Source organism: Abramis brama (assembly GCF_963993115.1).
Source record: "Abramis brama genome assembly, chromosome: 12".
Taxonomy (NCBI): domain Eukaryota; kingdom Metazoa; phylum Chordata; class Actinopteri; order Cypriniformes; family Leuciscidae; genus Abramis; species Abramis brama.
The window spans coordinates 11,430,268-11,453,815 of record NC_139974.1 but is presented as its reverse complement, the minus strand read 5'-3'; the positions used below and the strand labels follow the sequence as shown (position 1 = coordinate 11,453,815).

The window sequence follows — 23,548 nt, the reverse complement described above, 5'->3', positions numbered from 1 at the left end:
TGGCATGAGGACGTGTCAAATATTAATAACATAAATGAATTAGGAAGCTACGTTCAGAAGCTTTCTCTTCATTCAAAATCGAAATGACAGATCAATTTTGAAAAGCATATCTGCCTCTCAAAGCATGCAAACACACTACCGTTCACGTGTTTTTGAAAGAAGATGCTCACCAAGGCTGCATTTATTTGATAAAAAATACAGTAAAAACAGTAATGTTGTGAAATACTAGTACAATTTAAAATGTTTTCTGTTTCTAAATTGTCATTTCTTTCCTGTGATGGCAAAGCTGAATTTTCAGCATCATTACTCCAGTCTTCAGTGTCACATGATCCTTCAGAAATCATTCTAATATGCTGATTTGCTGCTCAAGAAACATTTCTTATTATTATCAATGTTGAAAACTCTTTATTTTATATTATTGTGGAAACCGTGATTCCTTTTTTTCCAGTATTGATTCACAGAATGATCAAAAGAACAGCATTTATTTGAAATAAAAATCTTTTATAACATTATAAATGTCTTCACTGTCACTTTCAATCAATTTAACGCATCCTTGCTGGAAAAAAGTATTTAAAAAAATCGTACTGACCCCAAACCTTTGAAAGGTGTATGTAAAACTAAACACTATAAACTCTATTATGATTAAATTATGGAATTATGATTTGTTTATTAATCATAATTCTATAATGAGTCTTCAATCTGATAATAGGCTTAAATATTTGAGATTATTAAATAATGTAAAATAAATGTTAACACATTGTTTTTCAGTCATTTGGATGAATTATTTATAATATATCAGCCATAAACCACCCTGAACTCTATCAACAGTTGAAAACCCCATATAGTTCATACACTGTCTAAAACACACAAAACTCGTTGTAATAAATTATTTTATTTATTTGCTTTGAGAGTGCAATATGTAATAGGTTGGCTTATAAAAGTAATGTGCCTTTTTCTAGTTATTTATTGCAACATTATTTTTCTTGTAAACATTTCACGTTCACATTTGAGATTGAATGACATTCAAAATGTGCAAAGGCCATATTGTGAAGTGAACATTCTTATAAATGGGACTGTATCTCAATATCAAAATATGGAGCAGAAAGTCAAGGAACCCTGAGAATGAGGACAAAAGCACCCAGAGGAACATCAAACAGCTTCAAGATATCATCCACTAAGTACTTTTTTTTTTTTTTTTATCTATCTACAAAAACCCCAAAACCTTCACACACACACACACACACAAAAAAACTATATGTAGCAATGTAAATCAACAACAACCACAAAACAGAAGTGTAAACTATGAACCCAAAACATGTAGAGCAGACTAAACGTTTGACAGTGCAAAACTTCAGCATGTATCTAAATCTTTGTGTTTCTATGATACCTTCAAAAGAGCGAAGGCATGCGTGAAGCAGATGTCATCCATTGACAGGTAAGGGAAAGTGAACTGTGCGCTGACTTCTTTGTGAGTTATTGAAACGAGAGCTCTGAAGAAGCTATAGGGTAAAAGTGTGCCATGCCATTAAATATGCATATGCAACTTGAACCGTATCCCCTGAGACATCTGTATCATCTATCTCAGCGGTTGTGAGCTCCAGTCCTGCAGGCCCACCGAAGAGACCGTGTTTATTCCGACCTGGAATTATCAAAACTGAAGTCAAAGTTGAAATGCGTTTGCTCAGGTTGGACTGTAAACATCCTTGGTGGGATTTTAGTTCACAAACATTATACAAACAAAATTATAGATGCTTATCAAACAGATATTGTTTTAAACAGGGTTGTCTGAATTAAAATGTCTCTCAAAATAGAAGGCACTTGGCTCCAAGAAACACTGGTGCACACGGCTATGGTGCTTCCCTTTGTCCTGGATTGATCAAACTAATCAAGGAAGGAAAAGGAGGCTAAATAGTCTCAAAGGTGCTACATTCCTCTACATTCGTTGGTGAGGGGATTGCCCCGGGAGGTCCTGTCTGTGGCTGGAAACCCCAGTCTTCACCATCCAGACTTTTCCGGCAGACAGGGCAGGTGTCGTGCTATTAACACAAAACAGCACAAAATGAGGACAGAAGAGTCATTTCTTTTTCATTTAATTTTTTTCATAAGCTATCGTTCAAAAGATTGGGGTCACTATGAGAAAATTGTACTTTTATTCAGCAAGGACACATTAAATTGATCAAAAATTACTCTAAAGACAATGTTCCTAAAAAATCTCAAAAATTAAATGCAGTTCAATCATGACAACTCTCGGAATATAGTTAAACAGCATTTATTAATAAGAAAGGAATGTGAATAGTAGGGCTGGGACGATACACCTATCTCCCGATTCGATACTATCACGATACTTGGGTGCCGATACGATATGTATTGCGATTTTTTTAAGAATTGCGATTCTACAAGTATTGCGATTCGATATTGCAATATATTGCCATTTTTTTAACACTAGAGTAGACCATCGGGAAAAGTTAAATCATACACTTATACAGACTGTACATGATGTATAAGATGAGTCATATTTACAAAAACAAATCATCACATCTTTCTGACTTTTATTTCAGAAGCATCATACAAATACTACATTCCCTTGAATAAATGATTCAATAACAAACAAAAATTTTAACAGTCACTTGTCGCCACTTAGTGGCGAAACAATGTAATGATAAATGCATTATTTTAAGCACCAAGTTTCAATCAAAAGCTGATTTTGATCATTATCGTAGACATCAGTGTTCATGTTTGAACTTTAAACTTTTATCCAAGTTCTTCTATGATAATTTTAACTATTGCATCACAGAAATAATGATACTATGAGGTTGAAAAGCTGTTTCATGACAACTCTCTCCGGGTCAGCGGCAGCGCCAACACAGCTTTGAATGTTGTGATATGATTTTGTCAAAGTTTAATAGACAGACGAATTGAAAGAACACGTGAGTGTTTGAATCAAGATCACATGAGCGCTGGCGCGAGGGCTTTTCAGTGCTTTGTCTCACGTCTCTTCCATTCGTCCACTTGGGATATTACGTATATAATCCTCTGTTGCACCGAAAGCGGCTAACTTCTGTCAACCTCATACAAAAGCAACTACAAAAATAAAGCAATTGAATTTGAAATCGCGATAGCTAGGTGAATCGATTTTTTCTCCCTGCCCTAGTAAACAGGCTTAGTCTTGGAGGGCTAGATCTGCTACGCTGCTGCTGTTGCGTGAGTAAAGGCTACTGCTGAAACATGCAGATTAATACAGTGAATAGAATGCAAGCTGCTATGAAGGGAAGTAGGGAGAAGCCCTTACAGATCTAGGCAGGTGGTGCTGGGGAAGGTGGAGGGCTAGAAAAAATCCCATGGCACGGTACACTGACTCGGTCAGCTTTAAAGGGTCATGAAATCCCCTGTTTCAGAAGCAGTCAGTTCTCACTACTGTTTTGAAAAATGCTACAAAAGTGGGCGTGGTTGAGTGGTGAGGGGAGACTGACAACACAGCAACGCTCTCATTAAAAGCATCAAAGCTTCCCACAAATGCACGCTGCAATTTACCGTTACACGCAACACAACATATATATGGTTTTGTGAGCTCACCGTAAATTACACAAATACATACATATCCTGTGACAGCTATAATTTAATGCACATGAAGACACAGATAAGTCATCGATCTACTATAGTACAAGAAAGCACCACATCCTGCGACACTAACAAGCAGACGAATTTAAACCCGGAAGTTAAAAATACCGCCAAAAAGTTTCAAATTAACCCGTTTTCTCCTACAAACAAAACTAACGGATGGTAACATTGACTTCTATGATGTTCAACACACATAACTCTGTTAAAATTTGGTTTAGGGTTTTATGACCCTTTATGAGAACCAATCAGCTGCTCAGAAGTTTCATGACTGAACTATGTATTTCTTGTAATGAATCCTGAAAAAAATATTAAGCAGAGCAACTGTTATAAACATAATAATAAGAAATGTTTCTTGGGCAACAAATCAGCATATTAGAATGATTTCTGAAGGATCATGTGACACTGAAGACTGGAGTAATGATGCTGAAAATTCAGATTTGTCATTACAGAAATAAACTACATTTTAATAATACATTAAAATAGAAAACATTTATTTTAATTTGTAATAATATTTCACAATAGTACTGTTTTACAGAATTTTTGATCAAATAAAAGTAGCCGTGGTGAGCATTAGAGACTCAAAAATCAACCCCAAACTTTTAAACGGTAGCATAGGTTATTTTAGCACATAATTCGGTATTCCATGACCAACAGTTTTCAAATATCATTAACGTCTGAGCACATTTCAAACCTGTCACCTCAAAAATTCATGTTTGTGGTATGACTTGGTGCAATGTTGTAAAGAAAAAATGTGAAAGTCTCTTCAAGTAATGTTAACCACAATGTTTATTGTGCTCATAAATTCAAAAGCTGACATTTTAAAAAACCCAGTGGAAATTCCCGAGGGTGAATTAGACTTCGGGTTGGTCTACGTCATGACTGACCACATCTACAGGCTTTGATTATTAGTCCATTAGAGTATGGTTGCTTTTCCTATGTCCACCACTAGAGGTCCTTCCAAACATTTTTGCTTGTTAGTCAAATATAACCAACGATTACACATAGCCACCACTATTTACGACAAGCAGCACTAAAGTAAGCTTATGTTTCGGTTTAGTAAACATGGGTCTGATTACAGAAGATCCAGCACTAAGGTGGTTTTATGAGACTCATACCAGTTGAAGCCAGGGCACAATACAGTTGCTGTGAAAGTAGTGCAGACAGGGCAGCTGTCGGACAGATTCCCCTACAGAGTATTCCTCTCTACACACAGGGCATTCCAGCCGGCATGCTGTGAGAGAGACGGGGAAAAATATGCATGGATGAACACACAAGAAAAACGGAGAAAGCAATTGTCAAGTGCTGCAAAAATATGTACAGTACGTTCCCATTAAAGTGCCCCATTATGGTTTTTCAAATATTACCTTTCATGCAGCGTGAAATATAGCTGTTTGTAAATGTAAAATGTCTGCAAAGTTTCAAAGATCAAAGTGCACGACAAATAAAGTTATTGTCTCCTAAAATAAAGAATAAATTCTGAACTGCCGAAACGAGTCATCAGGCGGTAGACCAATAACGAGAGGCTGGGCCGTCTGACCAATCAGAGCAGAGTAGGCTTGTGGTAAGAAGGGGTTTAGAGAGACTGAATCTTCAAATGAACCGTTTTCAGCACGAACCTTTGAGAAATTAGGTGATGTGCAATGTATATTATGAGAAAATTAAAGTGTTTTTTGACCTTAGATAGAAGTAAACCTATTGTAGATAGGTTTATTTGCACTTGATCTATTGTAAACCTCCAAAACAAAATTAGGAACCTTTAAAATAGCATAATAGGGGCACTTTAAGTTATGAAAATGTTCTTTCTGAATGTTCTCTGAATGTTCAAAATGTTTTAAAAATGTTTTTTCTTGGTTATTCAAACGTAAAGGGAACATTCCATTTTATAATTATGTAAACATTATGAGAACCGTTACTTATGTTCCCATTAAGTTATGAAAATGTTATTTCTGAATGTTCTCTGAACATTTTGAACATGTTAGACAAAGTAAAACATTTCAGAAAAAAAGTTTGATGAACAATGTTTAAATAACGTTTTTGTGCTATAATTTTGAGAACGTTATTAAAGACTAGATAACTTTGAACAAACGTTCTATTAATGTTACTGGAAGAGCATTTGTTTATAATTTTGAGAGAACCTAGCCAGAAAGGTCCAAAGTTCTGAGAACGTTACCGGTTATCTGCGACGCTTTAAAAAAAATTGCGACTGAATGAACAAAGTGATTTGTGGCTCAGCAAATCAATAATTTGAGGAGAAAAATGTGAGTCTCTGGAAACATTTGACATGAATATGGCAAATACACAATGCACTGCTGTCAGAATCATAGAGATTCGTCTTGTTTTAACACTTTCCAGTTCACCCTCTTAAATTTATCATACTCAATAAAACAGACTGCCAGGAAAAGCAAGAAAAACGCTTCTTGGAGGTGACCAGAAGTATGTGAACAGCCCTGTTTTGCTTTACAGCACTTAAAATGAAGTGTGCATGGTGACTCAGAGGATTATGGGAACTTACCAGCCTGTTCGGAGGAGATGCTAACAGTGGGGAGAGATGAGATCATCTCCTTCTCAGCAGGAGGGGGGCCGGTGTTTTCAGACTGACCAAGCAACTGGAAGAGAACAGAAAAAAACCAAAATATTTCTAATGTTTCTTTAATTTTGGTAAAACAAAATAAAACGTCTTCTCGACTTTAGCTTGGGGACAAATTTAAGTGGCAACAGGCAAAATACTGCGAAGACTAATGAGGCTAAGTGCAAAAAGGTTGAGGACATGATGAGTCACATCATTAGATGACGGTGTGACTAACCTGTGTGATGACCACATCTAAACCTCCTTGTCCCCAAGCATAATCTTCAGGGTTAGAGTGTAGCATGCTAGACCTGAGAAACAGGTTATTGATAAAACATTGGATAGATCTGTAGATATTGTCTTCACATATAGTAATGAATGAATTTATAGGACAAAGGGGACCATGAATATCTTTTGTTGGTCCTGGAACAACAGTCCTGTCAAACAAACAAAAGGTGATGGGTTGATAAGAATATTGTTTAAGCCCAGCCACACCTGAAATCTGATGAATTGATTGATTTACAGGAATGTTATTTCAGGAACATATTCCACTTAACAGAATCACGGTAAACCACAAAAACATACCATGAGGAGGGTTCTGAACCTGCACTGTCAGAATTGGAAAACAGACCAGCCAAGAACTGCTGGACAATCCTTAAAGAAACAAGTTTTGTTGCATTTAAAAAGAAAGAGTTCACGTTTGTAATATCAGAATATCAGACTTCATAATAATTTTTTAAAAAAATCCAGTCTTTGTAGAGTTCTAGATAAATTAAGAAAACTTGGAAATATATATACGTTTTAAAAATGATGTTTTCTGGCCTAGAAAAGTCATGGAAATTGTGTCATGGGGAAAAAGTGTCATGGGGAAATCATGGAACTTTCTATACACTAATATTTTTTTATGTTTTTGAAATAAATGTCTTGTGTTCTCTTACGTCTTTCATGGCTGCATTTATTTGATCAAAAATACAGTAAAAATATTGTTAAATATTATTAAAATTTAAATAACTGTTTTCTATTTTAGTATATTCTAAAATGTGATTTATTCCTGTGATGGCCAGGGTGAATTTTCATCTTCAGAAATCATTCTAATATACTGATTTGGTGCTTAACAAATGTTTCTTAACTATTATCAATGTTGTTGTCACAATCTGTGTTTAGTTTTGTTTTCAAGGACTTTTAGTTTGTTTTTCTTCAGTCACATGTTTAATGGACATTCATTACCGATCACACCTGTCTGTATTCTGTTCATCACTAGCCTGTGTATTTAAGTTCCTCTTGAGAGAGAGAGAGAGAGAGAGAGAGAGAGAGAGTGTGTGTGTTTATGAGTGAGAGAGTGAGAGTGTGTTTATGAGTGAGAGAGTGTGTGTGTTTGTGTGCGAGTGTGTTAGTGTGTAAATATGTTACAGTTGTTTCTTTCCTATAATAATTTCCAATTATTAATGTTGAAACCATGATCTATCTGTTGGACCAGGTAAATGACTAATGGTGAATTATAGAAAAAAAAAAACTGAAATATTTTAGATTCATTTTGCATCAAATAGGTGTTAAAAATAGCCAAGGTACTAAAAACTAGATTGATTTAAAATAGTTTTTGTATATGCAGGTTAAAACATGATGAATTTAATTAGTAAAGAAAACTGTAGATTAGTCAAGTCAAATCCCAGAGCCAAGTAAAAGAAACATGGATATACTAAATATATTATGAATGTTGCAACTGTGCAAATCAACAGATCCTCTCTGTGCAAAAGAAAAAAAACTATTATATTTATGTATAAAACACTTGCATGTTCAAACTGAATGCTAAACTTGACCAAATACAGATCATTATATATTCCGTCTTGTAGAACTCCTAGAAGACAGCAGCTGTAACAAGTGTCTCTACACACCCCTCCACAGCCTGTCCCTGATCCAGTGTAGAGTTTCGCTCCTCGCTGTTCTGTTGAGGGTGAAGCGCAGGCTCTGTGCAGTCTGACAAAGACTCCTCTAAAGCTACAGGTCCCGCAGTCCCAGAGGCAGGATCACCAACTGCTGCCTCGACCCCAGAGCGGCTGCGGGGCGCGTCTGTGACCGCGGGGTCGGATAGGAGCGCAGAACGTTCCATGAAGAGCAGCTGCCACAGCTAATCAAAGGAAAAGACAAAAGACTCATAGAGAAACAAAACTATGACTGACCCCCATAAGGAATTATTTCCTGTGCACCAGCAAAGTCATTCTGAGCCAAAGGAGGATATATATATATATATATATAAAATTGTATAGTATTATACCTCCGCAAACTGTGAGGCCATGTCATCACTGCCAGCCCCATCACTGCCATCAAGACTCTGAAGAAGACTAATAAAACATTTTACTCATTGAAAATGACAAACATCATAATTAAAAGACAAATCATTCCTATTAGACATAAACACAGGATATTTTAAGTATAACAAACAGAGATACCATGCAATAACAGTAATGAAAAACAATTCAATCTTTATTATTACATAGTGGCATAAATGCGAAACTCACCTGGAGTTCTCTGACACCTCTTCAATGAAGCCAGATTCACATTTGGGACAAACATATTCCTGTTCAAAGGTAATTTATTATGTACATTAGTTCCAAACAAATTGCTTCTGAATTGAGATGTTGACTTTTAGGTTACTAAACAGGGCAAATTAGCATGAAAGTGCAATCCCATAAAAGCGCAGATGGACGGGGAAAGTTCTGCAGGTGATTTACTGACAATGAGCACATTAAAGAACACAAACACAGCCGGATCATTTCCATAATGCCCAATGCAATCTACCAAGAGCAGTGTAAATTAGTGTCTGGTTTAAGACATGCTTTTTTGGGGTGTTAAATAATAGTGCAAATACCAGTAAACTGACTAGCGCAATCCTTAGTAAATCGTGTTGCGTGATTCACTTAAAGGACAATTCCGATGAAAAATGAACCTAGGGGTAATTAACACATGGTTACCGAGTCGATCGTTCCCTGGGATGCGTTTTCATGAAAATCGAATGTAAAGAGTTTTATCTTTAAAAACAGATTAGCTCATAACGCTAGTATATGGGGCACAGAGTAAAAGTAGCCTAAATCGCTAGTTAATACCACTAACAAGGCTCAAAATAGCCCCACACTAACACGGTAGCATAATGAGGGTCCCTACATGCAAACCGAAGCATTGAGAACTGTGTAAGTGTACAGACAGTTTAATAAGAAGATACTTTATAAAGACAGAACATTACGCGTGTTAGTGTGAGGCTATTTTGAGCCTTGTTAGTGGCATTAACTAGCGATTTACTTTTACTTACTCTGTGCCCCATATACTAGCGTTATGAGCTAATCTGTTTTTAGAGATAAAACTCTTTACATTCGATTTTCATGAAAACGCATCCCGGGGAACGATCGACTCAGTAACCATGTGTTAATTACCCCTAGGTTCATTTTTCACTGGAATTGTCCTTTAAACACTCTCCATAAATTTTGCGTCTGACAAGGAAACTCCTACAAATGCATATGCAATAAGGTCAGCTGCAAAAATAACTGTGTCCACGCCTTTTCAGTGCTAATTTTTCACTGCACGTCTTTGATAAATCCTGACAGTAGTTTTTTAACGCCAAAAGAGTGTTTGCGCTGGCGCAAACTGTTACTAAATCTGGCTCATAGAGGTTTGCATACAAAGTGTGGGTTATCAAATGTTTGAAAGTGTAATAATACATGTAAAAACTAATGCTAGAAACATGCTAAAACAGGCTAGCAACATGTTAAAACATGCTAGAATCATGCTAGCAACATGCTAGAAACGTACTACAAAATGCTAGCAGTGCTAAAACATGTTATTAAAATGCTAAAACAATGCTAGGATCATGCTTCAAAATGCTTGGATCATGTTAGCAACATGCTAAATCATCCTAGCAGTGGGTTAAAACATGCTAAGATCATGCTAGCAAAATGTAAAATTATGTTAGAACATATTAGCAACACGTAAAATCATGTTAGAAAAATGCTAAAACATTCTAGAAACATGTTAGCAAAGTCCTAAACATGCTAGGATCATGCTAGCAATGCGCTAAAACCATAGACTGTAAAAAAATATAGGGACGTAGTGTCTGTGGTATCACCCGTAGGTTTCTGAAGAGCATTTTTGAACCACAAAGTGGGAGGAGCCGGCCGTCACCATGTTGGCGGCGCATCACTCCCGGATAACCAAAAATGGGCAAAGAGGCAGGATTAGCTGAGGTGAAGTGACAGCTAACAGACAGCAGACAGCAGACAAATGGCTAGTAGTGACAGCAGTGGCAATCCACCTGTCACTCAAGTGGCCACGCCCTTAATTATGCAGAACTTAATGTAATTAAGAGGCTTAATATAATTTTAACGGATGAGTTATAAAAAAAATGCACCCCCCTCAGGTGTCATGAAGGGTAAAATTAGCTATATAGACAAAAAACACTTTTTGAACCAGGGTGTAAAAAAAAAAATTCTGCTGTAAAGTTGGGCACATTAACATGGGGGTGGGGTCTATGGGATAGACTCTCTTTTGTAGCCTGTCTCTAGCGGCCAGTCGATGAATTGCAGTTTAAGTCACTTCCGTGTTGGATTCAAGAGAGAGACAGGAAGGTTGCCGCTTGGCTAAAACATGTTAGGAATGGGATCACGCTAGCAAAATGCAAAATCATGCTAGCAACTAAATAAAAAATGTTAACAATGAGCTAAAACATGCTAGACACATGCTAAGACATGCAACATGATAAAACATGCTAGGAAGTTTATAAAACTTTCAGACAAGGCTTTGTCAAGCAAACATAAATGTTTGTCCCAACAAAATTTACTTTCTAGTTTATTTTACAGTAGTTTTTACTACAAAAAGCTATTGAACATTCCCATTGTTGTTGCCCATGAAAAAAAAATACAATTCATTGAACACACATTTACCTTTTGTGACAACATACCCCAATAGTTGACAGTACTTTATTAGACAAGTTGCTTCAATGGAACTTGCATTAAACAGCCTGTTATAGGAGTTACAAGTGTTGCGGTCAGCAAATGCTGTATTGTATTAAAACACTGGACAGCTTGTCCCGATCTAACATTTAGTGTAAAATAAAATGTCAAAATAAAAGTTGTCACACTTTTTACTGTAGTGAATAATTCTCAGAGTGGATTTATTTATTTTACCACGGTCTTGACTTCAAAAAACTATTGAACATTTCCATTATTGCCCATGAAAAAAATACAGTTAATTGAACACACATTAACGTTTTGTGTAACATACCTCAATAGCTGACAATAATGACTATGAGGCAAGTTGTCATAAATTAAAACAGACCAAAAATCTGAAATAAATAAATAAAGACAGTGCTGAAATACCAAACATGTGTTGTGGTGTTGTATCAGCAAATACTGTATTGTTTTAAAGGCACACTATGCAGTTTCTGTTTTTTTGTCAAACAGCGACCCCTCGAGTCGCTGTGGAGTACTTGTATTTAACGTTACTGTCGTAAATAGTTTCTCGTTTTCTTTTCCTTGACTCTTCCGACCGCGCTTACTTCGTTTTCTTTGTCGACTCTGCCATGATTCACATCTGAAATGCGTGCTTGTGTCTTCCATAGAGGCTGCTTCATATGTTGTTGATGTATGTGACGTCGTGCCGTAAAGCAAGTCGTGATTCTCGTGAGATTTGGCGGGGCACCACCTGGTTTTGCCAGCGGCGTCCCCCCCTGCTTTGCTATCGGGATGATTTGCCCTACTACGAGTTCGTTTACCATCGAAATGACTGTTATATTAAAGGTGCTCTAAGTGATGTCACGCGTTTTTTAGGCCAAAACATTTTTTGTCACATACAGCAAACATCTCCTCACTATCCGCTAGCTGCCTGTCCCCTGAACACACTGTAAAAAAAAAACACGGTCCCTGTAGACAGGCTCCACAAATGGCAACAAAAACAAACTGGCCCAGCCTGGACCAAGAAACATAACAAACAGTGTTCCAGCCAATAACCGACAAGAATGATTTGGGGGTGGGGGTTGGGGGGTTAGTGCGCGTGCACATGAAGGGGGGTGTGGGGAGTGGAGGAGAGAGAAGCATGAAGAGGGAACTTAGCTAGAGGAAAGATGTCCTCGACAACGACTAATGTTAGAATTAAATTCTCTTGAATTTTGATATGGCCGACACACGACCCACCGATGACGTTCCGATGAACAAATAGCAAAGAAGAGGGAAAAGGAGAAGGAACGTGCGAAGTCCCGAAATTACATCGGAAAAGACAGTTCATGACTGTTTCAGGAAGCACGGAAGGGAGGGGGAGGGGACAGATGAGGAGGAGGGAGGGTCGAGCTAGCCTCCGTTTTGTTTGACAATACTTCAACAAGAAGTGATGTCAACCAACATCGCTTAGAGCACTAATCTTTTGGGTTGACTTTTCAAATTTTGTTAAAAGCTATCCATCTTTTAACTTCTTTATAAGCCAAAAAATTATGTTTTTTGGTGAGTCTCTGAAACTAGACCCTTATCATGTTAAATTTATTTTCAACTTGCTACTTTTTCTTGCCAAATGTTATATTCACAAGTGCAAATTTTCAAAGAAAACTCCTTTTTTCATTTTTAAGAAAGATTTTGATATATATTTAAATTCTTTGAGGTACTCTAAAAACTCTGCTGCATGTAAGACTCTGCAATGGTGTCAATCATTTAAGCTAGTTTAATATTGTTTATGTTTATGTAATGTAACCCTTTGTATTGTGTATTGTTCATTGTTTATTATTGTCTTGTTTAGTATTTATTGCATAAAAAAAAAAAAAAAGTATAAATACTGCATAGTGTGCCTTTAAAAGACGTGTGACAACTTGCCCCGATCTGATATTTATGTAAAATACTTTTGTCCTGAGAACACAGTTGAACTTTTCAGTATTATTCTACCTTCATTATATAGTTGACCCTTGTATGAATATATGTCAGGGTAATTTTATAGCGTCTCCACTTGTTTACCCAAAAGATATATTACATTCACATCATCATGCCAATAAATGCACTGACTGCATGTGTTTCTGCTTGATTGCAGACGATCGAGGCTGTGCTATATTTGGCATCAGAGTAGGCTAACTCCCAAACTTGGATACCGAATCCCTTGCAACCATGGCACTCATCACAAATTCCTTATAACGTTTAGTCCGCAGTTAACATGAAAGACATTCCCACAGTTCTATACTAATGCGCATGAACTCATAAACACGGCATGTATAAGAAATATATACAGTACTGTATGTTAGAACTTATAAGTTATAAATGAAAGAAGGAAAACTTCGATTGCGTTGAGGCTAATATGGGGTGAGCAAACCACCAAACGCAGATAAACGCTCGTTAATGAAGTGTTGCGGTGTACTCACCGGTAGTCTGGGGTCGATTTCACCTTTACAGAAGTGACAGAAGAACCGGTGTCGTGGGGCAGCAGAAGCCTCCGCCATCTTTACTCAATATAGCTTATAGAACTATGACGTTACGCGCCACATTTGGAAAGGAGCGTCGGTTGTCAAGGAGACGCGTCAGGCCAATCAAGTTTCCGAATAGTAAACCTTAAAGGTATAGTTCACCCAAAACTGAAAACTTTGTCATTACTTACTCACCCTCAAGTTGTTTCAAACCTGTATGAGTTTCTTTCTTCACACAAAATAATATATTTTAAAGAATGTTGGTAACCAGACAGTAAAATCCAAATCCAAATAGTATAAGATGCATATTCATGAACTTTACTAAAACATAACACAGTGACATACAGCAGCAGCAACACAATAACAGTAAAAACCAATACTTTCATTTAGGCATATACAATTGTGTTAGACAAAACGTTAGAGTGAAATTACAAAAAAGAGGAAGTTACAAATCACAAAAGCAACACAACAATTTTGGCCACAGATAACCACACCAATCTCTGCTACCACATTTTGATAAGAACATTTAAGTTTTATGTCAAGGTATCAAGTTCGATTCTGTATTCCAAAGCACAAATCACCTGCCTTAACCCATGACAATAAAGCATTAGTTGTGTATCAATGCAAAGAGGTACATACAGTAGTATAAGCTGCATCAAAACATGCTTTTTTCATAAATAATGGTCAAAGCAAGAAATCCATCCACCAACAGACTAATAAAGTGAATAATAAATCTCTAAAATAAGATGTGAGAATCCTCAGATTCGTTTAAAAAAAAAACTTTTGGCAAGGTAAACTTCACAGGTTTATAAGTAACCTCAATTCTAGAGCAATGAAATGATCCCTTTCCTGGACATGTACATCTATTTACACAGAAAGGAAGAAGTCAAGGAAAAAGCAAAGGCAGAATGTGGCACATCTTTCGTGAATCTGCAAGGCTGCTGTACCTTACACTTTGCAAGCTTTAGAGATGTACTGTAAATATGCAAGAATTGTAAGCCAAAACCTGGGGCCTTAGGTATTTTTGTGGTCTTTACAAATTATTATAGTGACTTTTCTAGCATAATATATGGAAATAAGACAATTGTATTAGTTGATCATACTGTAGATCCTCATAGAGAGCATTTATATCAACCATAATTTCACATCAACACCTAGATCCTTTTTGCATGTCTAAACTAATGGGCTGATGCTCAGCAAGACCGACTAAGAGAAAAGAAATCCAATGTAGCATTACTATCATTATGACATGCATGCAAGAGGGGTCTAGGGTAACTGTGTTGGTTTGCAATTCAGCCATGTCTATGGGTGCTAGAATAAGTCACTTTGTCACAGAGCAGCGTAACCAATCAGGTTCATCGACCTTATCTCTTTCTTCATCCAGGTCTCTACCGAGGTGCAGTGAAGGCGCCCTGTGCGGCAGAAACGGTGGCATTGGTGGCTGCCTGGCGCACTGCCTGATTGGAAAGCACACCGGTAGCAAACTCGGCCTGGGCCTTCTCAAAGCTCGCTTCAGTCTGCCTGTACATAGAATGAACCTGATGGAAGAATATGCAAGAAATCTTCATTAAACAGATCAATAATTTTGCATTGGTCTCTTATGCTCACAAAGGCTGCATTTATTTTAATCAAAATTACAGTAAAAACAGTAATACTGCAAGATATGTTTTTTCTATTTTAATTTCAAAATGTAATTTATTCCTGTGAAGGCAAAAGCTGAATTTTCAGCATCATTACTCCAGTCTTCAGTGTCACATGATCCTTCAGAAATCATTAAACACTATTTTTGTCATTAAACCCTGGAATAACTGTGGAAAAGCTGCCGAAGAGGAATAGACAGCTTCACCATAGGATGAATTTGAATATTTAGTATGGTTTTCAATTTATATTTAGGATTATATCCCTAAATTGACTGCCAATGGATGTGTAAAGGTCCATTTGCTGCAGTTAGTGGAGATGTGATTTACCCTCTTGAGCAAAATGACTCCCATGGCCGCCTGAGCGGTGAAGAGCACAGAACTGATCAGCATGATCGCACCCACTGCCTTGCCATTATTGTTGCTGTTGTCACTAAGAGCGGCTAAACTCACGATCCACCCACTGAAACAAACGGGAGAGAAAGAGAGACGTTTAAAGAGTAACAAGCCATTGGCCAAATTTAAGAATGGAATAACACAATTAACTGAAAAGTCAATAAGCAGGTTAGCAAATTTTGTTTTGAAATGTGGCTGCTTCGTCACGCTCACCTGAAGCCCCAGCCAGGGATACCGATAGCCATGATAACATAAAGCACCAGTTGGGCGAAGAAGACAAAGAAAAAGGCAAAGAAGTTGAAGGAACTGTCACTCCTGTTGAGAAAGAGAACAGAAGTGCACAATGACTGATCCATGATGTTTGGATGAGACATCAATTTAAACGCTGAATCTGTGTCCGTACCTGAAGGCTTTGTACACAGGCCTGTACCAACAGACGAAGGAGCAGGGGGTGAAGAGGAGAAACCAAAGGATGGCAAAACCAAAGCCAACCGGTGCCGAAACATTACTGGGTTGGCCACAGAACATAGCCAAACAGGCGATGAGGTTAAAGAGCAAAGTGCATGCTGTGACTAAAAGAAGAGAAAGATAAGTACAAAGTAAGTAAAGTAACACACTGGAGTAGCGGTTGACCAGTATTCCTATACTAGGGGTGACTAAAGAGCAACTGCTGGCATGTGATACATAACACTATTTAATGAATAGTTAAAAATTGCTGAAACTACAGGCATAGTTCAACCAAAATTGAAAATTGTATCACCCATATGACTTCAGAAATCATAGAGATCTGGAACAGTATGAGGATATGCATGCATGCATTTATTTTTTTGTCTGTTTGCCATATCAGCATTGTACTAATATTAATAATAAACTTTATTTACACATAGCACCTTTAAAAATAGCTTCCAAAAATGTTATCAAGTACAAATCATAAAATAAAATAGGGCATATTATCAAAAACAATGAAATTCAGTCAAATAACAGATTTTTTTTTTTTTTTGCAGTAATGAATATAGCATTAAAAGCTATATTCATGGCAAAAGTAATGATACAATAACACAATATGCAAGTAAAACCTCACATTACAACAACAATTATATAAACAGAAATTGTAAACATTTTCCCAGGGGAAAATTTTCTAGGAATGAAATTCATAAATAAAACTGTAGCCTAGTAACATTACAAACAGTAAAATATGTTTCAAGTAAAATGTTTCTTACAAAATCTCTTTAAATGTTAAAGTCCCCCTGTATTCAATCATTTTATTCCTTAAAACTCATCCTTGATCATCAAAATTACATATTTAAACGTTTTATCCTTGAAAAAAAATCCGTCATGCCTTAAAATAGCTTGAATGTAACTCTACACCCTGGCCTCATTTAGGCTAAGTTTACACGGAAACGATCTGAAGAGAAAACGCAAAAGTGATCACATTTTATTCTGCTTTTAGACGAGCGTCATGGGGTGGAAATCTGCGTGCGTACGGTGACGCAAAAGTGTGTGAAATTCAATGTAGTATGCACTCCAGGCGGCTAGGTGGCAATGTGAAGCACTGATCGGTGCCTTCACTGTCTAGCAGACTTTTGCGTTTTTACCGTTTAGATCAGGGGTGGGCAAACTTTTTGGCTCAAGGGCCACACTGGGTTTTAAAATTTGACAGAGGGCCGGCCCAGTAGCAGATTATGAAACACGATCTCATGAAAGTGTGTATCTATACCACGAATTTCTCGTGCCATTTATACGCCAAAAATGTTTGAGGTTAATTTTTAATTAGTCATATGTTAGATAATTATAGCCTATACTTTTTAAATATTGTTTATCCTTATTATTATTTAATGGTCCTAACAGTAAATTAGAAAGTGCACACTTAGAAGAGTAAAAATGACAGAAGGTTACGTTAATTCAACTATTAAAACTGCATATGGCAATCAATTTGCACTTCCAAAAGTCATACATTTGTGGAAAAAAACGGAATAAATGAATATACAAATTTATTTTAAGAATAATAAAATAAAACATAAAAAGCAAAGTCAGATCAGAACATTTAATGAAAAAAAAAAGGGTTCTGTACATGGCACACAGGGGAGCGTAGCCGAAAGCCGGGCGATAAAGGTCGGTAAACGGAATCAGTCAGTCAGGATACATCCACAAATCCAGAGGAGCAAAGAAACTAAATAGCAGACAAATCAAAGGAAAAACTAAACAGGTGTGCAAGCGGTTACCAAACATTTTTTTTTTCTCTGTGAGTTTCCAAAAAAGGAAAAAACATTAACGTGCAACAAGTCTATGCGCTTAAGTCGCTGTCTGTTTGGTTTCCATGGTGACGCGTCATTGCTTGTTACGTGAGTGACACACCGCAGCCACAACAGCGCTGAATGAATTATGATCTGCTTTTATGTCATATTTTCCTTTTTTACAGCTATGGCATGCAATATCTGATATTCCGATTGTCAAATATATGCAACGCAATATATATATTAGCCTACGCAAAGTATTGCAAGAAAAAGGCTAAATGTATGCGATCTCAAGACAATTTTTTAAATACTCGACGGGCCGGATTAAACAGCCTAACGGGCCGTATGTGGCCCGCGGGCCGTAGTTTGCCCACCCCTGGTTTAGATGGAAACGCGACGGTGGAGCGTTTTTAAGATTTCCACTTTGGAGGGTGGTTTCACTTTTTGGCGTTTTTAAGCCCCGAAAACGCCGTCGCCGTCTAAACGAAAGGCACATCTGATAAAATATTTTTACGTTTTCACCCGCGAGCGTTCTCGTGTAAACAGGGCCTTAGTATACAGGGTTCTATGAATATGCAAATTAGCCCCACCCCCACCCACTCACACCAGTTCAGAGATCCACTCATTTGCGATCAAACGTTAACATGATTGGTTACAAGGTAGTTTGTGACGTCAGAAACACCAGTGATTTCAAACCGCGTTTTTGAGAATGTCTTTGATTCACTGCCGTTATAAGGAGAAAATACTCAGCTAATGTGTACTAAAGAATATTTTAAAACCAGAAAATGGCCAAATACCAGTCGAATTATCAGCCTGCCCAACACTACCTTGGGCACGCACAATTTCAGTTTAACAGAAGAAAAAACAAAGGATAAATTCATAACTGAATTATTTACTAAGGATGATGACCCAAACCAGAACCATCCGCACACTTCGAAAGACAAGACAAACTAAACCGAGCAAACTTACACATCCAGTAGTAGTACAAGGTGGTGACAGTGCGCTGAAACCTTTGGCTGATCTCCAGATTAATGTCCTGATAGAAACACGGTTTCACCGGGCAGAAGGATGGCAATGGGGGCCAATTATTCAGACGAGCTGATGGAGAGGAACACAGAAAGAGATTCATTTCCCCATTCATCAATCACATCCGCTAGCTAGCATCACTCCATTAATGTCCTGTTCATTAATGCCGAGGTCTAAATCTCACTCCTTTGAAAATACCATCCATCCATCACTGTCATCTTTTTAACCGTTTCGTTCCCCACTCATTCAGGTCTCATCCATCTCTGCACCTTCATCATAACCCTCACTAACAATTTCAGAAGTCCATCTAAATAATCACTTCAGTTCTTAAAATACACTGGCTTTATGCCCATCCATATGTCTTGTTATTTTTACATTAAACACTTTTCCTATACTTATTGCTTCAGCTCCCTTTGGGATTCAAGAGAGGTGTAAATGCGGTGACTACCTGTAGTGAAAAAAGCAGTAATGAAATCAGAGTTTTAGTATTATTGAAATGCTTCGCTTTGCCTGTTCTGCTCATCTTGACTGCTCAAGCCTCTCATTCTTTAAAAAAAAAAAAAAGAAGAAAAAAAACCCCACACACTGATTGCTTGTCCCATTTTCGCCATTGATTGTGGGTAAAAATCTGCCAAATTGTGAGAAATTGTTCATTTAAATGTGGATTTCAATATGTTAAAATATGCAAATGGAGCTGACTGTAGTTCACTCTATTTGGTAGCTGAATTACTTTTATTCAAAACTCTTTCATAATGCATCTAGATAAGTACATTTTCTGAAAAGAAACTGGTGGTTGCACATGTAAAACCACTATGCTAGGATGTTGTGGATCGTTGTCAGGTCATTCCTATGTGTTTGCTTAGGTGTTATGATTCCTTTTTTAGCATTAATATTTTATTCAACAGGTTATGAATGGCAAAACTAATCGCAAATTGCCACCAAAACCTTTTATACATGTGATGCCAGCGGCAAAATTGAAGAGTCGATGGAAAGGGAGTAATTTCACTGTTGGTTCAAGATGTTTCATTTAAATTGAATTCCCCTGACAAATGCATGAACTAAGATATTTTCCATTCATCCTTCACTCACAGGCTCCAGATCCAAGTGCATGGGCATCCAGCTCTCTCTCTCTTCTCTCCAGCTCCTTTGCTTTTCTTTCTAGTTCCTCCTGCTTCCTCAACAGATCTGCTGTGGTGGCATTTACTGCAGACTGAGAGAGAGAGAGAGAGAGAGAGAGAGAGAGAGAGAGAGATTAAGTTATGAAATGCATAAGTGTTTTCTGTCACTACCTGTGACAGAAATAAGTTGTTGAATAAAAGTAGTAATTTCTTAAAAATTATTTTAAAAAAATGTATTATCTAGCTATTCCCACAAAATTCCCACTATAACAGTCAGCAGTCTTAAAATCATTCATGCAAATTAATTTAATCATATTATATGTTGTGAAAAAAGTCCAAAAATGGAATTAAATAATTTAAAGATCAAATTACACAACCATTATGCAATATACAGCTTGATTGCTCAATAACCACTTTAGAATTGCATCATAGTAAAAACAGATCTAGCTCTAACATAATGGAACTAAAATATTGCTTCATACGTGAAATAAGAAGCATACACTGGCTTGACGAGCGGGCAACCATGTGTTGAAGGTGATGGAGTAAATGTATTTACTAGTAAATGTGCTGATATGCGATAAGATCTATCACAACGATGATCGTGCACTTTTAAATAATTCCTTATTACAAATTATTTCGATTTAATAATTTTCAATCAACTGGTAAAAACCACAGTGTTAAAAGCTTCAGCAATAGAGTACTGCAGGAATGATGTCAAAACACGAAAGACTAATTCGCCACTGGTTCCGCCAAGATTTTCCTATCAGAGTTCTGCGGCAAACATAACTTGACGATGCTTGAACGTTTTGCTCTACAATGAAAACTGCACACATCCCAGACATTCTTATCTAGTTACTTATAAGAAAGATACGTTTAAAAAAAAAATTTGGATATAGGTGTTTAATTTACGTTGTAGAGCAAAATGTTCAAGTATCGTCATGTTATGTTTACCACAGACCGTAATTTAAAATAAACTAAAAACATTATAAAAACCAATAGGAAAATCTCAAGGGAACAAGTGGCGAATTAGTCTTACGGGTTCTGACATCATCCCTGCACCACTCTATTATCATGATATAAAAATTTTATACCGTCACATTTCAAGCAATCATAGTAAATCCAGTGTATGCACCTTTGTGAACAAATATGGCTAATTTAGTTGAAATTCTGTGTTGAGTAGCGAGTAACAGACTATTTTAAAAGGAATCGGCACCTGTGTTCCATTGGATCCATAATTCCTGGGCTCAGTGGGTGTGGTCCTGCTGGGAGGCGTTTGGGCAGGAGGTGCAGCAGGAGATGTGGCTTCATAGGGAGGTGGAGGCTTCATTACCCAAAACAAAAAATGCAAAACAATTAATATCAGCTTAATAAAAATCTAACTAAAATAAACTATCATGATAATGCAGTCAAAAGGTTCTGACACTTGAGAATTTTCTCTTGCAGGTAACCGAAGTTGAAGTGAAACGCTGTTTTTTAATCATTTGTACTCCCATCATGTGCTGTATTAATAATTAAAGGCTATGTTAGCTATGTAGCACAGCCTGCTCACCACCTGTCAGGACGGACATATTTACCGCAGTTGTGTTGTTGTCAAATGGGTTGTAGAGGTCCAGCGTGGCATAGCCAGTGTTGCTGCTGTGCTGCGTCACTGATGGATCCTGCAAACACAGAAAAAACAAACCTTTCAATTCATTTAGAGAAGGTGGTAGATACTAGATAGTGATTAGATATTTGGGCAGATACCACAAAAATGTACAATTTTTAAAACAAGCTCGAGGTGGCCTAGGAACTGGCACTGCAAGCTCACAATCTTGCACAGATATCACTTCACCTGCTAGGGAACTGACCTTCAAAACACAAAAAGACATGAAATCCTTCTGATAAACTGCAAGTAACCAATCAGCAATAACTGCCAAAGTTTCTCTTGATCTTAAAACCTTTTGACCTAAAGGACATATGCTTAAATTTAGATACAAATATAAACTGTACCCTGAAGAAGGCTGTTTGTGCCGCTACGCGTGGGTTGTTTTTTCCCCAATGTCTTTTAAATTTTCTATCATGAAATAGCCAGTCCAATAAAGGCTTTTTATAATTTTCTAAAGAAGTGCGCCTTGGATTTCCTTCTACTACATAAACTGTACCTATTCATAGACTAAACATGTATTATTTATATTTGTATTTGGGTAATTTCATATTCATAAACGTTTGAAGGTCTTTATGGATGTTTTTCATTTGCATATCGAGTCTCTCCAATGTATTGAAAAAAAAAAATTTAAAGATGAAGTTACTTGGAAATTTAACTTTATATGCTGCCTTCTTTCCATAAATACTACTTATTGGTATATTTTCTCTTCTTCTTTTCTATTTTCTCTTGTATTGTAAATTAAATCTTTTTAGTTGTTATCTTTTTGGATGTCTTCTTATAGCTGTAAATATTTTATGTTATGTCTTTCATGTCAATTTATATATATATATATATATATATATATATATATATATATATATATAAAGTGGCATCGCCAACTACTGGCCTGGCAACATAATACAGCGTTTTAGTCATCATTGTCGTGTAAACGTACCCTTAATTTATCTATACTTAAAGCAACAAGTTCCCCACAACTAGCAGGTCAAAAAGACCAGAATGCAACGATACAAATCGTGGACCAGTGGAAGGATCAACCATACAATAACATTATCATGTAATCTAATATGATTGGTCTGATGACCGTTAAGTCTCACGACAGCATCACAAGACATACAGTACCACAGAAATAAAGGCCCCGAATGAGAACAAAAACACCATCAGTTTTCTAATGTACACTTCCAAAAACCTGAACAATATATTACCTGAAATGGATTATGATCATCGGCTGAATCAGGAAAAGTGGTGTATTTTGACATCCTGGTGCTGATTTGGCAAATTCAATCTGGCCAAGATGTAAAAATAGGCTAAACTTAACCGTGATGACCAATTACAGACCAGAACAGTGTTGTGTAACGGATAGTTACAGGAAGAAGTAAATATAGTTTAGTAAACAACTGATTATTATAACGCAATTTAATCAAAACAAATCACGGTTAACACTGACCAGCTAACCAACAGACATTACAAAGAGACGTCAGGTGTCCGTTTCAAATCAATAACATATCTCGCCCTTCTTTTAAGTGGTTTATGGTCGTCTTCTTTGGTATTTTTATTTATTTACTTATTTTCTTTTGTTGGATTTTACGAGCGAGAGCGACACGATTTGTTTCAATTTCACTCTGGCATCACTGGTGTATTAGCGCTAGTGTACAGGAAATGTGTCTATCACATGACAGGGACGTTGCCAGGTTGCGCAAGAGAAATAAGCCGTTCAATCTGAAAAACAAAGCAAAATAAGCGATCCCTAACTGCTAAATAATGTATTTTTGAAAACCCCTTAAATAAAAAATAAAATAAAAAAAGTTAATTAAAATATTTCACATAACTACTGGAAATAAACCAGTCGTTACGGCCCTTTTTATATATATATATTTATATATATATAAAA

At 36.8% G+C, this 23,548-nt stretch overlaps 2 protein-coding genes across 3 annotated transcripts; both read right to left on the bottom strand.

The window, feature by feature from the left end:
* Positions 1-876: 876 nt before the first annotated feature.
* Positions 877-13,672, bottom strand: rnf115b (ring finger protein 115b). The gene is made up of 9 exons (XM_084130199.1): positions 13,563-13,672; positions 8,701-8,759; positions 8,457-8,523; positions 8,077-8,309; positions 6,770-6,838; positions 6,423-6,495; positions 6,131-6,224; positions 4,734-4,849; positions 877-2,036 (listed from the first exon to the last, which is right to left on the bottom strand). The coding sequence occupies exons 1-9, from the start codon at positions 13,638-13,640 to the stop codon at positions 1,905-1,907; spliced, it is 921 nt and encodes a 306-aa protein (XP_083986325.1). The 5' UTR covers positions 13,641-13,672; the 3' UTR covers positions 877-1,904.
* Positions 13,673-13,901: 229 nt separating this feature from the next.
* Positions 13,902-23,334, bottom strand: scamp3 (secretory carrier membrane protein 3). 2 transcript variants are annotated; one of them, XM_084130046.1, is made up of 10 exons: positions 23,105-23,324; positions 22,863-22,942; positions 21,590-21,673; positions 21,229-21,336; positions 19,987-20,107; positions 18,841-18,969; positions 16,041-16,209; positions 15,851-15,952; positions 15,572-15,704; positions 13,902-15,142 (listed from the first exon to the last, which is right to left on the bottom strand). In XM_084130046.1, the coding sequence occupies exons 2-10, from the start codon at positions 22,914-22,916 to the stop codon at positions 14,993-14,995; spliced, it is 1,050 nt and encodes a 349-aa protein (XP_083986172.1). In that variant the 5' UTR covers positions 22,917-22,942; positions 23,105-23,324; the 3' UTR covers positions 13,902-14,992. The 2 variants fall into 2 exon arrangements, with proteins under 2 accessions (XP_083986172.1, XP_083986171.1); XM_084130045.1 differs by having other exon boundaries at positions 22,863-23,334.
* Between the last annotated feature and the right edge of the window lie 214 nt (positions 23,335-23,548).

What these genes read in the sequence shown, in the direction of transcription:
- scamp3 (XM_084130045.1), bottom strand. Translation starts at nt 22,916, where the DNA reads ATGTCAAAATACACCACTTTTCCTGATTCAGCCGATGATCATAATCCA. An exon ending in TTGACAACAACACAACTGCG is followed by an intron (nt 21,337 to 21,589) that starts GTAAATATGTCC and finishes TGGGTAATGAAG; the next exon opens with CCTCCACCTCCCTATGAAGC. An exon ending in GAGTCATTTTGCTCAAGAGG is followed by an intron (nt 15,143 to 15,571) that starts GTAAATCACATC and finishes TTCTTCCATCAG; the next exon opens with GTTCATTCTATGTACAGGCA.
- rnf115b (XM_084130199.1), bottom strand. Translation starts at nt 13,640, where the DNA reads ATGGCGGAGGCTTCTGCTGCCCCACGACACCGGTTCTTCTGTCACTTC. An exon ending in GGTTCAGAACCCTCCTCATG is followed by an intron (nt 6,496 to 6,769) that starts GTATGTTTTTGT and finishes CCTGTTTCTCAG; the next exon opens with GTCTAGCATGCTACACTCTA. An exon ending in TTGTGCCCTGGCTTCAACTG is followed by an intron (nt 2,037 to 4,733) that starts GTATGAGTCTCA and finishes TTGTGTTAATAG; the next exon opens with CACGACACCTGCCCTGTCTG.